At 52.5% G+C, this 15198-nt stretch overlaps 4 protein-coding genes and 1 non-coding gene across 5 annotated transcripts; 3 read left to right on the forward strand and 2 right to left on the reverse strand.

Moving 5' to 3' along the window:
• Positions 1 to 1633: 1633 nt before the first annotated feature.
• Aspvir_008466 (putative squalene-hopene-cyclase) lies at positions 1634 to 3649 on the forward strand (the record flags this gene model as incomplete). The annotated part of the gene is made up of 1 exon (XM_043271635.1): positions 1634 to 3649. One exon carries the CDS (start codon positions 1634 to 1636, stop codon positions 3647 to 3649), a length of 2016 nt encoding a protein of 671 aa, XP_043127570.1.
• Positions 3650 to 3766: 117 nt separating this feature from the next.
• Positions 3767 to 3877, forward strand: Aspvir_008467. Its single transcript has one exon. It is a non-coding gene; the product is annotated as a tRNA-Leu (tRNA).
• Positions 3878 to 4243: 366 nt separating this feature from the next.
• Positions 4244 to 11805, reverse strand: Aspvir_008468 (type I iterative polyketide synthase; the record flags this gene model as incomplete). The annotated part of the gene is made up of 2 exons (XM_043271636.1): positions 4244 to 5225; positions 5273 to 11805. The coding sequence occupies 2 exons, from the start codon at positions 11803 to 11805 to the stop codon at positions 4244 to 4246; spliced, it is 7515 nt and encodes a 2504-aa protein (XP_043127571.1).
• An 815-nt stretch (positions 11806 to 12620) lies between these two features.
• Aspvir_008469 (MFS transporter) lies at positions 12621 to 14262 on the forward strand (the record flags this gene model as incomplete). Its single annotated transcript, XM_043271637.1, has 6 exons — positions 12621 to 12818; positions 12940 to 13262; positions 13312 to 13574; positions 13622 to 13762; positions 13815 to 14043; positions 14124 to 14262. 6 exons carry the CDS (start codon positions 12621 to 12623, stop codon positions 14260 to 14262), a joined length of 1293 nt encoding a protein of 430 aa, XP_043127572.1.
• A 191-nt stretch (positions 14263 to 14453) lies between these two features.
• On the reverse strand, positions 14454 to 15190 carry Aspvir_008470 (GIG1 family protein; the record flags this gene model as incomplete). The annotated part of the gene is made up of 2 exons (XM_043271638.1): positions 14454 to 14989; positions 15046 to 15190. 2 exons carry the CDS (start codon positions 15188 to 15190, stop codon positions 14454 to 14456), a joined length of 681 nt encoding a protein of 226 aa, XP_043127573.1.
• Positions 15191 to 15198: the final 8 nt, after the last annotated feature.

Genomic DNA, 15198 nt, shown 5'->3' on the forward strand with positions numbered 1-15198 from the left:
GAAAGATCGACCGAATAGAGCTAGCTAGGAGTGAGCATAATCCTCACTTTCGAACTCACTTGAAGGGATTCTCACCTAATCACCTTTTTCGTAGTGTAGCACAGAGACTGGTATGAAGCCAAAGCGCTCGCATATGATGCAGGTTGTATACGAACAGACAATATAGACTGCAAGGGTGCGTGGTAGAAGATAGAGGATAGCAAGTAGGCCTAGTACAGCTTCCATGATTGCCATTCTTTGAGGAAATCACGGAGTATTCGCTTTTTCGGCGCGACGGCAACACAAGGAGCTTGCCAAGCGCGCGAGGAGAATGTCCTGCATAATTCTATAAATGTAGTGGGACGTCGGGAAAAAATCAGTACGGCTTGCTCTGTTGTCATTTGCAGTCGCTCAGTCATGGACACTTTATATAGGTACGCGACATGCTTGACGTTTTCAATGCTATCCCGTCAGCTTATCCCTGAGCAGCCTCAGAAGCCATGGGGAGGTTACATTGAGGGTGGATGCACGCGGTCAGAGAGCGTTTTCTTGAGGTCAAAGCACTCTGCAGAGAAGAAACGGCAAGGATGGGAAGATGTCATGGACTGTCAAGCTGCGTTTATTTGGATTGCTCGTCACCGGTCCCTGGTACTGTCTGGCATTTCTCGTCAGTAGAAGTATCACTAATGCGAGTGTGTATCCTCTAACGGCACACTCGCTAGTTCTTCCACGGAATTTTGGACAGGACCCATCTGGAACACCTGGAGCAGTGGCGCCTTGATTGTGTGTTGGTCCAACACCCTCCAATACTACATTACTCTCCTATATGAGCCCAGGAGGTATAGAGGAATTCCACCGGTTAGATGGTATGCCACTCACTGTCCCTTGCATAGTCCGGCCACGATTCTAGGCCATGTTGCTGTAGGAATTAAGAACATGAGTTACGTCCTTGTCTGTCAAGCAAGCGCTATCTCTAGAAGGTCAATGGACTGCTTCAGCTTGCATAGCTTCATTGCCTGTCGAAGAGACTATCCTACATGGGTCTTTCTAGGAAGAGGACTCTATTCCTGGTGCTACTCCGACGTTCGCCATCTGGGTGAGAATGATGTGACATTGATGAATCAAGCATAATCAAGCTCATGGGCCCACTCAAAACCGTCCAGCAGGACCGTTAGAAACTTTATTTAAAGGAAGAAAGTTAAGCTACACCAACATGAATCAAGGAAGCGGCATCTCTGACAGTCCCATTCCATGGAAGGGGAACATTTTTCTTTTCCACGGCACATTCCAGGAAATCCCCCTTGATCCAGACCAAAAGCCGGTTCAGCCACCATCCATAACACCTGTCATATCCGCAACCAGCAGCTGATCTTAAATCCCAGCTTATAGACGTCAGAGGTCTTTTGGAGTGAGCAGCCAGCAACCGAACGGGGCTGAAGTCGACTATGCCAATATACGGATCCAGGCTAGAGGCACAAGGTCTCAGAATAACCAAGTGTAAGCGTAGTTAGGCCTCCAGTGTCCAGTATGCAGTCATCAGTGAGATGGGAAACACGCCCGCAGAAGCATAAGACTAGTATTGAAATGAGAGTTAAGATATACATCTGCTTGCTGGGCGTCGCTCGCCGGTCAGATAACACTAATCCACATAGCAATGTCTCGTACAGTGGAGTTGGGGACGCAACTCACTGCTCTGGCTGGCTGCCCTCCAGAGCAATATTGCCTGCTGTCAGACGCAAATCGGGCGCTTCGATTGTCGGTCCAATATAGCAAGCTTCGGAGAAACCCAGGGGGCAACTGGCGTGGAGAGACCAGGACCGACGACATTGCAACAACAGCAGAGCATATCCTCATGCACCAGGCTCTCGGTATCAACCTGGATACAGACCGAGATGCATTTATTTCATGGCTCTATTCTGTCCAGAACTTGGATGGTTCATGGGACATCAACCCAGGGGACCATGACAACCTTTCAGTCACGGTTGAGGTCTATCTCGCTTTAAGAATCTTGGGTGTCTCGCGGAAAGATCCTCAAATGCGCAAATCTCAATCGTTCATCCTTGCGGCAGGAGGAATAGGAAACATCTGTTTTATTACCCGCATTCATCTTGCAATGTTTGGCTTATATCCCTGGAATGCCGTGCAGAGTCTTCTTCCCGAGTTGATATTCCTGCCCCAACATATTCTAAGCAGCATATGCTGCTGGCCAGCTATGGATCCGACAGCATTGATCCCCCTCCATATTCTCTGCCATCATCGCCCAATCTTCCCATTACCCAGTCAGGAATGCCCAGCCAGCGCGTTCCTGAGTGAATTGCGGTGCAAACCACAAGAACCGCAAGAGAAAGCCTTTTGCAGGGACATTGCAATAGCCTCATCCTCCCCAGGCTTGATTCTGCATTTTCTGAAGCCGCTAAAATACGTATTTCCCCTCCGACGCTATGCGCTCGATCGGTGCGTTGGGTCCGTCCTTGAGACAGTGCGGGAAATGGGAGGTACAGCGCATCTGTCGCGGCCGTTGCACATGGCGATGCTTGCATTAAAACTGGAGGGTTACTCGGTTCACTCGCATCCTCTGCGCACAGGTCTGGACTATCTCGGACAATTTGTATATGAGGATGAGAATGGGAAGAGGGTGCTGAGTGGGAGTACAACCTTCTGCGACAGCAGTCTGATGATTACGGGCCTTACGGAGGCTGGCATCGCAGTCGATACTCCATGGTTCAGGAAGTCTGTGCAATGGATGCAGCGTTGTTTACATCCAGACGGCGAGAACAACACATCCAAATCTTTCGAGACTGGCATCTTTCGTATCGATGATGTGGCAGCAGCGATTCATGCAGTGCTTCGACATGACCCTCTGATGGTCCGCTCCGCCTTTGTCTCCAACGCCCTCGAATGGCTTCTGAAGCGGCAGAATGCAGATGGTGGATGGTCATTTCCAAGCTGCAGTGAGACACTGATTCGTCAATCGACGCCAGACGTGACCGGTCGTGTCCTCGAAGCCTTCGGCTTGGTTCTAACGCTGAGTCGACGGAACAAGAAACTGGCTAGGCAAGGGATATTGATCGATCATGTCGCATCTGCTTCCCAAAGGGCGATACACTACCTATCCTTGACCCAGCAACCCTGCGGGGCCTGGTTTGGGTGCTGCATCAGACATCACATTTACGCGACAAGCGCTGTCCTCCGCGCCTTGGCCTATTTCATCGGGGTCAAGGACCGCAACAGGTGGGCCGAGAGAGATGACAGTATCAACGACGACGTGTGCCAAGCGATCCACTGGCTCCAGCGCGTCCGCAATCCAGACGGAGGCTGGGGGGACATTTCCTGGAGAGAAAAAGGTGGGAAGTCTACAGCGTCACAGACAGCTCTGGCACTCCTGGCGTTACTTCCTTACCTGTCGCCCATGGAGAGCGTACTCCGAAATGGCGTGGAGTATTTGCTACAAACACAGACCAAGACACTCGTTGGAGGGGCAACATGGATGGAGGATCAGTCGATGAGGGCTGGTTCTTCCGCCTGCACATATATCAGCTCTTCCTATAGCTCGCATTGTTTCCCCGTGATGGCAATTGGCAGGTATGCACAAGCACTGAGGCAGTATGAATGTGGTGGCGAACCTATCTTTTCCAGTGGGGCGGAGAATGTAGGTACAATAAGTCTGTAAATTCCTATTCTGTTTGTTAATCAATGGTATACATTCCTCCATAATGAGCCTGGTGAACTTAGGTGTGAGTGTACCTTTCCCTAATTATAGCAATACCGTCTAAAGTAAACTACCTAAGGCAAGGTGTCCGAGTGGTCTAAGGAGCACGGTTCAGGAACTGGACCTATAAGCTGATTCTTCAGTTTCCGTGTCTCGCAAGGGGCGTGGGTTCGAATCCCACCCTTGTCATTGATCTTTTTTTAAGTCTTTTTCATTTTCTATTTTTATTCCTTTTGATGCTCGATCGCAATGAACTAGCTATCTCGAGGAGAGAATCAGCTCCATGATAGGTTGTGAATATATAATTACTTCATTGTGCGAGACAGAGAGTTTCTCTGAAGATGCACACTATGAAAATATGGCACTCCACAGTGCTTTATATTCTTCTTGAAAAGGCAGCTATGTTTATCTCGGCGCAGATGTGTCCTCTTTTGTATGATTCATACTACTCATCTGAGGCTGATGAACGTGGAATAGAGTGGTTCCTGCATACCGGGGCCACCGAAGAAAACGACGCGCGAGAGGCCCTAGAAGACATGCCATCACGAGCTGTGCTTAGGATACACTTCCTTGCAAGTCATCGACACTGCTCGCGCCGGGAATCAAACCTGGCGGCAGCATTGATACAGCAGCCGCCGCGAGCGTGGCAATGGACTCGCCACTCAAAATATGCATCGTGGGCATTTCCACCAACAATTCCTCTTGGAACCACCGCCGCAGATCGATGGCGACGAGGGAGTCAATGCCGAGGCCGATAAGCCGCGTGTCTGACGGCAGCGAGGCATCTGAGGGAATATTGAATTTATTGCGCACTTTGCGAGAGAAACCCTCCGTGACGACCTCGACGGCTTCCTCCATGCTGGTCACACCTTCCAGACGCGTCCTCATTGACTGGCTTTCACCTTGTGTTGTAGGATCGTTGGAGAGAGACTGGATGTGGTAGTTGATGCGGTGCCAGGTGAAGGGGGAATGGTACCAGATGATATCGGGCTGCTTTACCGGGTCGGTGACTGGCGCCCCTGCAACAATCTCCGGGTTTCGATTCGAGGAGGGATGACCGGCGAGAATGGCCTCGGCGAAGAGTTCATGCAGGTCCCGTTCGGAGAGCCCCTCAGCGCCGAGGCTGTTGCGGAGGTACTGGGCGAGCTCAGCTCCCTTGCGGGCAATATACCCCACGCCGCTGATAACGCCGGGTTGGACGATGCTGCCGACACGGTTCTGCATGCGCCGCCGGCGAATCAGCCCGGCTTGAAAGCCATTGGCCGCTGAGTAGGCAGACTGGCTCCAGTTCCCGATCACACCAGCGAGGGAGCCGCAGAGGATGAAAAAATCCAAGTCGATGCCGCCGGAGAGCTCGTCCAGCACCAGACTCCCATGCACCTTGGCGGCAAAAGTGGATTGCATCATTTCCAGCGAGACACTAACGAACGGGGCGTCATGCAGAACTAATGCTCCGTTTACAATGCCTCCGAGGGGTGGATGATGCTGCTGGATCTGGCGATAGACGGACGCGATGGAGTCCCGGTTCGACAGGTCCCTGATGGATTAGATGTTGTAGCCAAATATTGGAGAACGGTGACTTACATTTTCATTGGTACTACCTTGGCCCCCGTTGCTGCCATTGCCTCAAGCCATCCAGAACTTACATTCGGGGATCGACTGGTGAGAATTACATTGCGGGCTCCGCGGGTGATCATCCAGCGACAGACTGAGCGGCCCAGATCGCCTGTCATCCCAGCCAACAAATATGTCTTGTCTTTGGACAAATGGATCATCGAGCTCGCTGTCTCGACCCGGACAGACAGTGGGTTGGAGACATCATACCGAGTCCAGTCAATAATGAGGCCTTGTTTCGCCTCGAGACCTGTAGCAGAGAATTCATTGATATTGACCACCGACAGTGAGGTATGTCTTCTTGATTCTATCAAATGCCTGGCCGTTGTGACAGTACTGGTCAGTAGGTGATAGGATATCCGGTTTTCATGAACCGGTGGTAGCACCATGACGCCGTATAGGCTGCTCATCGTTCCTCGTAGCACGTGGTCAGGCAGCAGCTTGCTGATGCTCCGAGACAACCCATCCTTCCCATCCTCTGAAGCAAGGGATATGAACATAGAAAGCTCTGGGGGGATGAGGTTGGCGAGCGCACGAATCGAACTCCTTGGGTGTACAATTACGGTATTCTCCCGCTGACTGGACAAATCCGCCATGGTGAACTGGCATCGAATTTCTTTGGTAACAGCGTGCATTTCAATTGCCCGCTGTAGGGCTTCATCTGCTTCATGCACCCACACGACCGTGGAATCTTCCGCCTGTTGGACGATTGAGTAGGCCACAATAGTTGTTACAGCGGCATGTAAAAAGGTTTGCTCGTTGTTCTCGGAGACTTCTGCTGGAAGCTCACGGCACCAGCTGGCTGGCGTTGTGACAACAGTGGCATTTCTGTCAGCAAAGGCAAGCATGCGCTTGTTGCTGTTCGTCTCTATTCCAATTACCAGATGAAGGAAGACTCTTCCCCTCCCAACCCTAACCGCTTGCGCGCTGGAACATTGGATATGCAGGCGGATATACGCCTGGGCAGCAGTGAGCGACTTTGCGCCATCGCTGTGCTCATCGTCCATATGAAGGTTGTACTGACCGCTGGAATCAGACGGTACTAGCTTGACGGATGCATCTTCCAGCTGAACGGATTGGTAGACAGCCTGTCGACAGGCTTCGTACCGAGTGTTCAACTCCGGCGCGTCCGTAAGGCGCGGGATTGTCATCGCGCCCTTTTCAAAGCGCAGCTCGGGCTCTGCCACCCAGACACGGTCAGGCAGAGTGTAATGGTTAGGCTGGTCAGTATACACCAGACGCAGCAGTGTACGAGCAACAACGACAGCATCGAGGTCCGCGGGTTCGACGACATTGAGATACTGATACAGGCCATCCTTATGCTCGTAGGGGAGGCACTTCAGCCAGCCTTTGCTCATACAGAACCAGGGGCAGTCCGATTCCGAGCCAGCGGTCACCCAAAGAAGCTTCTGAGCCATTCCGACCAGGTGTTGAAGCCCTTTGAGGCGGTCTTCGCTCAGGTCCTCGAAGCATGGCTTGTCGACGTCGGTTAGGACTAGGGCGCCAACGGCCGAGGCATGCAAGTCATTATCAGCTAACACTTCAAGAGTTTGTACTTGAATAACGCGGTAAAAGTAAGGACCTAAAAGTCCAGATATGTCGTCCACAAGGCGCGATGTGTAGTTTTCAGCACCGCCAACAATCACCAGCGCGTCGGTGACTTCAGTGTCCGGTACCGATAAGGGCTCACGCAGAAGTCGCATGCGATGATCGATCGCCTGTGAGAGTAAGACCGAATAGGTGCTCAATCGCGGATCGCCCAACTCAGAGACAGAATCAAGACCACCAAAGCCAGTGACCTGAAGAGCCTCATCCCATTGTGAGACGCTCAGTCTAGGCCCCCACATTCGGCCGTCCTTCTCGCCCACCCACCATCCCTCAAAACCACCAAAGCAGAAGGAAACCCTGAGAGTGTCGGTGTTGGTGGCCTCCATTAGAGCGAGGTAGCCACCAGGCTTTAGCAGGCGGCGGACGTTGCTCAAGGTCTGCCGAATTGACGGCGTGGCATGGAGGACATTGGATGCGATCACCAGATCGTAGCTCGCATCCTCGAAGCCCTGCTGGGTAGGATCCTGCGTGATGTCAAGGGACTGGTAGAGGAAGCGGTCTCCATGTTCGGCGAACTGCTGCTGAGCGTCCTCGAAGAAGCCGACGGAGATGTCTGTGAAGGTGTACGAGTGATACGACCGGCCAATGCGAGCCAGCGTGGCACTGGTGGCCGAGCCGGTTCCAGCTCCAATCTCCAGGATTTTCATACGAGGATAGCGGAAGACGATCTGGCTGGCCACGTCACCCAGACAATCGTTGGCAGTCTTCGTCTCGACATCCTGCTTGTAAAACAGGCCGAGTAGGTTGTCATTGCGTGTTTCCTCGAGGATGGTGGTCTCGCCGCGCAAGAACCGCAGCATATTGGAACCCACCACCCGGCCCATGACCACTGCGGGTAGATTTGGAGGCAGCGAACTCATCAGCCTATCGAGATCCTCCTGGGTGCTGTCCAGCCATTCTGGAGGACAGATTGGATGTTTTCCCCACCGTGTCAACGATAACACATGGTCAAACCAAGCGACTACCCGTGCACGATGCCAGTCGAGGCCCGCGCGGTCAGCGGAAGTAAGCTGCTCGCTAATGAGTTTGATATGAATGAGCACTATGCGCTCGACGGTCAGAGTCTGAGCCACAGATTCCACCGAAGACGTAGACGATAGTCTTTTTGCGTCCGGGACAAGGGGACCCCAGACCACCTGGGAGAATGGCCGGCGACCCTGCCTTGTCTTCTCCAAGGGCGCGACTCGCACTCTCTCCATCTGAACAATGCCGTCGCCATTCTGTGTAAACAGCTGCACGTTTCCAGAACACCCTTTAGGGCCAAGGCTGTTGACGACAGCGTCAACTAGGAGCTCGTCACTTGCGATGGGGTCCCTGTGACGGCCGTAGAAAACGGGATTAAAGATGACACGATCGATTCCGGTCGGGATTGGCATATTATCCAGCTGTCCGTCCCTGGTCGTGCTCAGGGCAGCAAGAAGCATCTGCAGACTGGCGTCCAATACGGCAGGATGGAACAGCAACGATGAGGCTAGGTTCGTGATATTGCCGCTTGACGCATCCAATTGGCGGGAAAGAGATGTAATACACTGAAACGGTCCTGAATAGCCGTAGCCGACGCGTTTCAAGGATTGATAGAAGTCGTTCATATCCACCGGTCTCATGTCTTCACTAACAGGAGCTCGCGATGGCAGCAAGCAAGCTTCGGGTTCTCCCCATCCCAGAGTCAGTTTCCCCGAGGCGCAAAGAGTAAATCTCCCACCGATGGTGGCATGGCAGCTGAAGGAACCAGTTTCTTTATTTCCACTCCGGGGTCGGAAATCGCTGACTCGGAACAGGGTCTCCACCCCCATGGTATCATTTTCGTCCGAGAAAGTAATGGCCTGGGTTATGCTGAACTCATCAACCTGCACGAGGCGCACGACCCGACTGGCAGCAACGATGGCAGCCGCCTCCAATGCCATAAGGAGATACCCTGTTGCCGGAAACACTGTACGGGACTGAATCTGGTGCCCATCAAGCCAGTCGATTTCCTCCCGGCGCAGATACTGTCGCCAGCGCCACTCGCCATCCGTGGTGTTAGTCTCAAAGACTCCTAGTAACGGATGGGGTTGGTGCCGGGCATACAAGCGGTCCCGCAACGCCCGTGTCTCAAACCAATACGGTTGACTGTGTTCAAACGGGTATGTGGGAAGGTCTTGAACGATCTTTGGTGGCTTCCGCGACCTGTCGAATAGTGCGATGTAGCTGGCTATATCTATTGAATCTGGCCCTAAATGAGTCCAGAAAGCCCCGATCGCTTTGGCGAATGATTCGATACCGTCTTGGCTACGGTTCAGTAGTCCGACGTAGGGAATCTCCAAAGGGAAGAGATCCGTGATCGTCTGTTGTGCCGGGCCTTTGAGAGCCGGATGCGGCCCGACCTCGACGACCAGATCAGGGCGCACATCGTCACTGCTGGAGCGTAAAGCTGCCTCCAAGGCTGATGAAAACAAGACAGAGTTGACCATGTTGTCCTTCCAGTAGTCCCTGGTCATACTGTACCCGTATTGCTCCGGCGTGATCTCCTGTCCTTCATATACGCTTGAATACCACCGTGACGACATGTGGGAGCGAATTTGGATCTTTGCTGCATCTAAAGCTCGCAGGTAAGCTTCTGCGCAGGAAGCCATGTGATGGGAATGGTACGCAGTGTGGACACGGAGAAGCCGCGCGAACTTCATCGCTTTTAGGAGTGCCTGTTCAGCCTGCGATATGGCATCACGGTCACCGGAGAGTGTGACACTGGACAGAGAGTTTACTGCCGCCAAGGTGATTTTGCCATCAAGTCCGGCTCTCTGGCAGAGAGCGGTGGCCTCCTCTTGAGAGATTCCAGCCGCCAGCATTGCTCCCTCTCCAGCCAGCCCCGCGACGTGACCTCGCAAGTAGGCGACTCGGATGGCGTCAGCCGATGACAAGAGTCCAGTAGCGTATGCCCCCGCAATTTCACCGGAGGAATGCCCAACGACTACAGCAGGGGAAATACCCAAAGCAGAAAGGACATTGACAAGAATGATCTGGAGTGCTGTGCATAATGGTTGTGAGATTGCGGCCTCATGCAGCTTGGAATGAGCCTGAGCTGCAGCCAGTTCTTCTTGGAGGGAAAAGCCTGGTCGGAGCTCGACAGGGAGGTCGGTGAGCGATCTCTCCATCTCCTCGAACCAGATTCTGGCCTCTGGGCAGTGAGTAATAAGGTCCAGTCCCATCTGCGGCCACTGTGCGCCTTGTCCAGTAAAAATACCCAGGATGCGTTGCTTCCGATCTGTATGCGGCTGGGAGCTTACGATGGACGACGGCCTTTTGGCCTTGATGAGGTCAAACTCTTCGCGGATTCTTGTGATTAAGAGATCTATTGTAGGTGCCCAGAGGGCGATACGGTGTACCAAGAAGGAACGTCGCTGTAGTAAGGTCCATGCCAAGTCCACCAGGTCGACCATGTGATTGTCTTCGAGATATTGAATGAACTGTTCCAGCATGGCAGCAAGCGCTCGCACGGAAGACGAGGAGAAGACAAATGGCAGTACGACAGGGATTGGAGCTTTAGGCGATAGTTGGGCGGGCTTGCCTGTTGCATTTATGCTGTCCTCATAGCTCTCAAGAATCGCATGCGCATTAGTGCCGCCAAAACCAAATGAGTTGACAGACACGCGGCGTGGCACCCCGGGCTTCAGAGCTGGCCATGGCATAGCCTTGACTGGGACCTTTAGGCGGGCGGAAAATGGTTCAAGCTGTGGGTTAAGCTGGTCGAACAAAAGGTTGGGTGGGATTACTCCATGCTGAATGCACAATGAAGCCTTGACAATGCCTGCTAAGCCGGCTGTGCCTTCAGTATGGCCAATCACTGTTTTGATTGATCCCACAAACAGTTTCTCAGTCTCGCCATGTTGCTGCTGTGATGGTAAATCTCCAAAGAAAGCATGATAGATGGCTGAGGCCTCTTGGGGATCGCCGGCCGGAGTCCCGGTTCCATGGGCCTCGAAATACTGGCATCGATCCTCGGCACGGTGCTTTGGGTCCAGGTCGACCATCTGGTAGACGGACCGGATTAGATCCAGTTGTGCTTTACCAGACGGCATCGTGAGGCCCGTTGTTCGGCCGTCTTGGTTCACACATGTGGCTCGGATCACGCATTCAATCGGGTCACCTGCGGCAATTGCATCGCTCAGGCGTTTCAAAACAATAGACGCAATGCCTTCGCCACGGGCATAGCCATCAGCCTTTGCATCCCACATGCGGCCGCGGCCAGTGGGAGACAGCATTTGAAGCTTCGACGTCGAAACAAAGACGTTGGGGTGCAGCAGAAGGTTTGTTCCCGCCACTACCGCTGTGGAACATTCTCCCTGGCGTAGAGCCGTCACGGCCTGATGCAAGGCAACCAGACTTGAGGAGCAAGCGGTATCTACCACAAGGGATGGGCCGTGCCAATCAAAGAAGTACGAGACTCGGTTCGCGATGTTGGCCCGCGCCAGTCCGGTGATGGTATAGCGGGGGCATACTTGATCGTCAATTTCCACGCGAGTCGCCCAGTCTGCCATCATCACACCACAGAATACACCTGTGGAGGAGCCCCTAAGAGTGTCGAGCCGCTGCCCGGCCCTCTCCAGGGACTCGTAGACGGTCTCTAGCAAGAGCCGTTGCTGAGGGTCCATGGCTTCGGCCTCGCTGGCGGAGATATTGAAGAACGAGGCATCGAACATGCGAATGTCCTCGGACAGGAAGTAGGACTCCTTGGTGTTGGTGGTCCCATGATGATTGCCATCCGGATGGTAGTAGGATCTTCCGTTGAAGCGAGAAGAAGGTGGCTCAGATGCTACCGTTTCCGGGTTGCAAAGTAGATTCCATAACCTGGATGGCGAGGAAGATGATCCCGGAAATTTGCATCCGGTTCCAACAAGGGCAATAGGCTCAAGGACCATTTTTCAATTGAATCGTGGAGGCAGAATGAGGGAGATTCTCAAGTTCTCAACCAGAATTGTCCCTTCCAGGACATGGATTTTATTCTGCAATTCCAAGGCATAAGCGCGGGGATGATCAACGTGAGAATAGTACGCGTGATATGCAACTAACTTTATCTCCAATAGCTATCTCCATTATGGTTGGATGAGTGGCCGTGCCTACTCTGGGTGACCCCGTTGGTTTTGTTAGTACTGGGGGCCTTGCAGGAGTGTATCAACATGTCCTCAGCCTGGGTCTGTGGACGACTAGTAAACCCCTATGGTGCCAGCAATGCAGCGTCCGAAGTGTTGGTCAGGCAGTATGAAAAAAGGGGAAATTACTACCGACACTGGTAGGATGATCTGTGGAACACCTTCAAAATCCAGATTAAGCAGAAAGTTAGAATGCGTTTGTGTAAGCCTGGAAGAGAGAACAGTAAAATAAGCAAAAACACATAATACTCTAATCATATTGGCTACATCCTGGCTAATACACACAGGCAGTAGATGATCCTTTCGGCTAGGATCGTCACAGTAGACTAGAATATAAGCAAGTGCCCTGTCAGACAGTGAATCAGCTTTCTAGAACCCTAGTCTAGAGGCTACAGCCCACAGACTTGGCTGTCCATAGAGATGCTGTGATTCTGACTCAGTGGGTCAGGTTCTAACAAAGAAAAACCAGGTCTTGAGTCATCCTGCGGGGAAAGATGCTTACGACAGTATTTATTAACTCATAACAGCACCAACATCCCTCATCCTGCCTGGCTCGTTCGATTTCTCTCTTCTGGAGCAGCAATATGTCGACGACCACCGTTGAGCTTGCTTTGCAAGAACAACAAGAGTCACAGAGCCCAGTCCACCCATTTGGTCCGAGTGCTGACGATGCAATCGTCCAAGAAAAGCAAAAATGGAATGACCCTCCCATCAACAAATGGCGCCTTTTAGCCACCTTCGCCAGTTTCGCGGTTGTAGGAGCGAGCGATGGTGTCTACGGAGTGAGCTCTCCCTGCACAGAGACACCATACTGACTAATGATCTTTCTCCCAGGCGCTCGTCCCATATGTATGCGTGAATTAAAGTCCATTCCATTGCTTCCGACAAACTGACACAGAGTAGTTTCGCGAAGACTATAAGCTGTCTACCACCGTGGTCTCGTTGATTTTCGTGACCCCGTTTGCCGGATACACGATGGCCACCCTCATTGTCAACAAGATTCATATGACATTTGGGCAGCGAGGGATTGCGACCATCGGTCCCCTATGCCATATCATTCCGTTCGTGGTAATGGCTATCCACCCGCCATGGCCGGTAATGTTGGCAGTCTATGTGATTGTCGGCTTGGGAAATGGCCTCATCGACGCTGCATGGAATTCTTGGATTGCCGACATGGCCAATGCAAACACGATGATGGGTTTCCTCCAGGCATTCTATGGCCTCGGGTACGTGGGTCATGTGTGATCGTCACAGCAATGCTGATGACCATCGCAGGGCGACGCTGAGCCCAACAATCGCGACGCAGATGATCAAGTCCGGCCTACGCTGGAACTATTTCTACTACACTCTGCTTGGTGGCTCTGTCCTCGAACTGCTAACCAGCGTGGCTATGTTCTGGAAAGAAAATGCGGATAGCTTCGGAGCCAAAAACCGCAAGAGTCCCGAGAGCAGTGGTGGAAGCAGAACTACAGAAGCGATGAAAAGCCCCATTACCTGGCTGATAGCCATCTGGCTGTTTGTGTACATGGGTGTTGAAGGTGCGTTATCTGATTTTTTAGAATGACGTGGTCACTAAATCTGACAGTGTCCGTGGGTGGCTGGGTCGTGGATTTCATGGTCCAGGTCCGCAATGGAGAGCCATTCGAATCTGGTCTGGTTCCCACCGGCTTCTGGGCTGGTGTCACCATCGGGCGTCTGGTACTCGGCTTCGTGAACGACTGGTTGGGCATGTATCCCCTCCACGCAGCCCGGTGCTTGAATACTGACGGAGAATGAAGGAGAGCGGATTGCTATCACTATCTACCTTGCTATTTCGATTGCCCTGGAGCTTGTGTTTTGGCTGGTCCCAAGGTTTGTGGTCTCTGCAGTTGCTGTCTCGCTGCTTGGCTTCTTTACTGGCCCCCTCTTTCCCGCAGCAATTGTAGTGGCGGCCAAGCTGCTCCCGAAGCATCTACATACTCCGGGCATTGGGCTCGCGTCGGCGTTGGCTGGCGGTGGTGGTGCGATGTAAGTTATCTCCTCGTCCACAATGCCTATGAACTGCTCTTTGAGCGACTGGCTAACATGTAAATCCCCATTGGGCGTAGACTGCCCTTTGTTGCTGGTGCTATATCTGGGGCGCGCAGAGTGCAAAGTCTGCAGCCTTTTATTCTCGCATTGTTGGTCCTCTTGATCATTATCTGGGTGTTACTTCCCCGGAATAAAGATCACTCTCACAGCATTTGAGGCAGTTATACAAGTGATGGATATGATCATATGATAAGCATGCAGTACGCCAAGGCATTGAAACGTAAAATCTGTCAGATATTGTATAGCACAGGCAATAGCAAAAGTTCAACTTAATAATCACGTCCGATCCAATATGACTAGACTGTAGATATTGTATAGCCCCGATGAGAGGCAACTGAAAAGAATGCTCACTTGGACACATCGCAAATCATCACCATATTATCTTCCCCAATCCACTCCCTCAAGGTCTCCTCGCTTGCGTCCCGCACCATAACATGGAAATGCTCCAGCGCCGACACGCTCTGCAACGCCGCCCAATTCTTGAACCACAACACGCGGTCCTCAGGCGCATCCACATGGATCTCTCTGGCCAACCGCTGCACAAAAGTAGCCGACACAAACGTCTCAATACGCGCGCGCGATTCGGCGGTCAGATTTCCGTCTTCCTGCACTGGAAACGGGATCTTCAGCCAGACGACCAGGTGCCGGATGCCAGGTCCAACCCCGTACGGCCAGTCGTTGAAGCGGATGCAATAGTCGGAGGGGCTTGCAAAGGGGATTGGATTCTTGAACGCGACATTGGAGTCATGCTGGTCCCAGCCGAGACGCCGCTGACAGATGTAGTTGAGGATGCCGCCGTACTGCTCTTTTATGCGCTTGGACCAGTTGATGTAGCGTCTGAGATGCGAGGGGAGCCGCTTGAAGAGTTCGAGTCTATTTTCCTCTAGTTTGTGCTCTAACCTTAGTGTCGTATTCCGCAAATTGAGACTGGTTACATACGGATTATCCTTTTCAGCTCGTCCCAGGAGTGTGGCTCGTATTCCTCGTCAGTCTGGCGAAGGAGCATGCGGTCTACTTCTGTAAGATTCCAGTCGGGAAGCTCTTGATCTTTTTCGGTGTTTGGAATTTCCGTCGCAGAGCCCATGATTGTGG

Source organism: Aspergillus viridinutans (genome assembly GCF_018404265.1).
Source record: "Aspergillus viridinutans IFM 47045 DNA, scaffold_6, whole genome shotgun sequence".
NCBI classification, from domain to species: domain Eukaryota; kingdom Fungi; phylum Ascomycota; class Eurotiomycetes; order Eurotiales; family Aspergillaceae; genus Aspergillus; species Aspergillus viridinutans.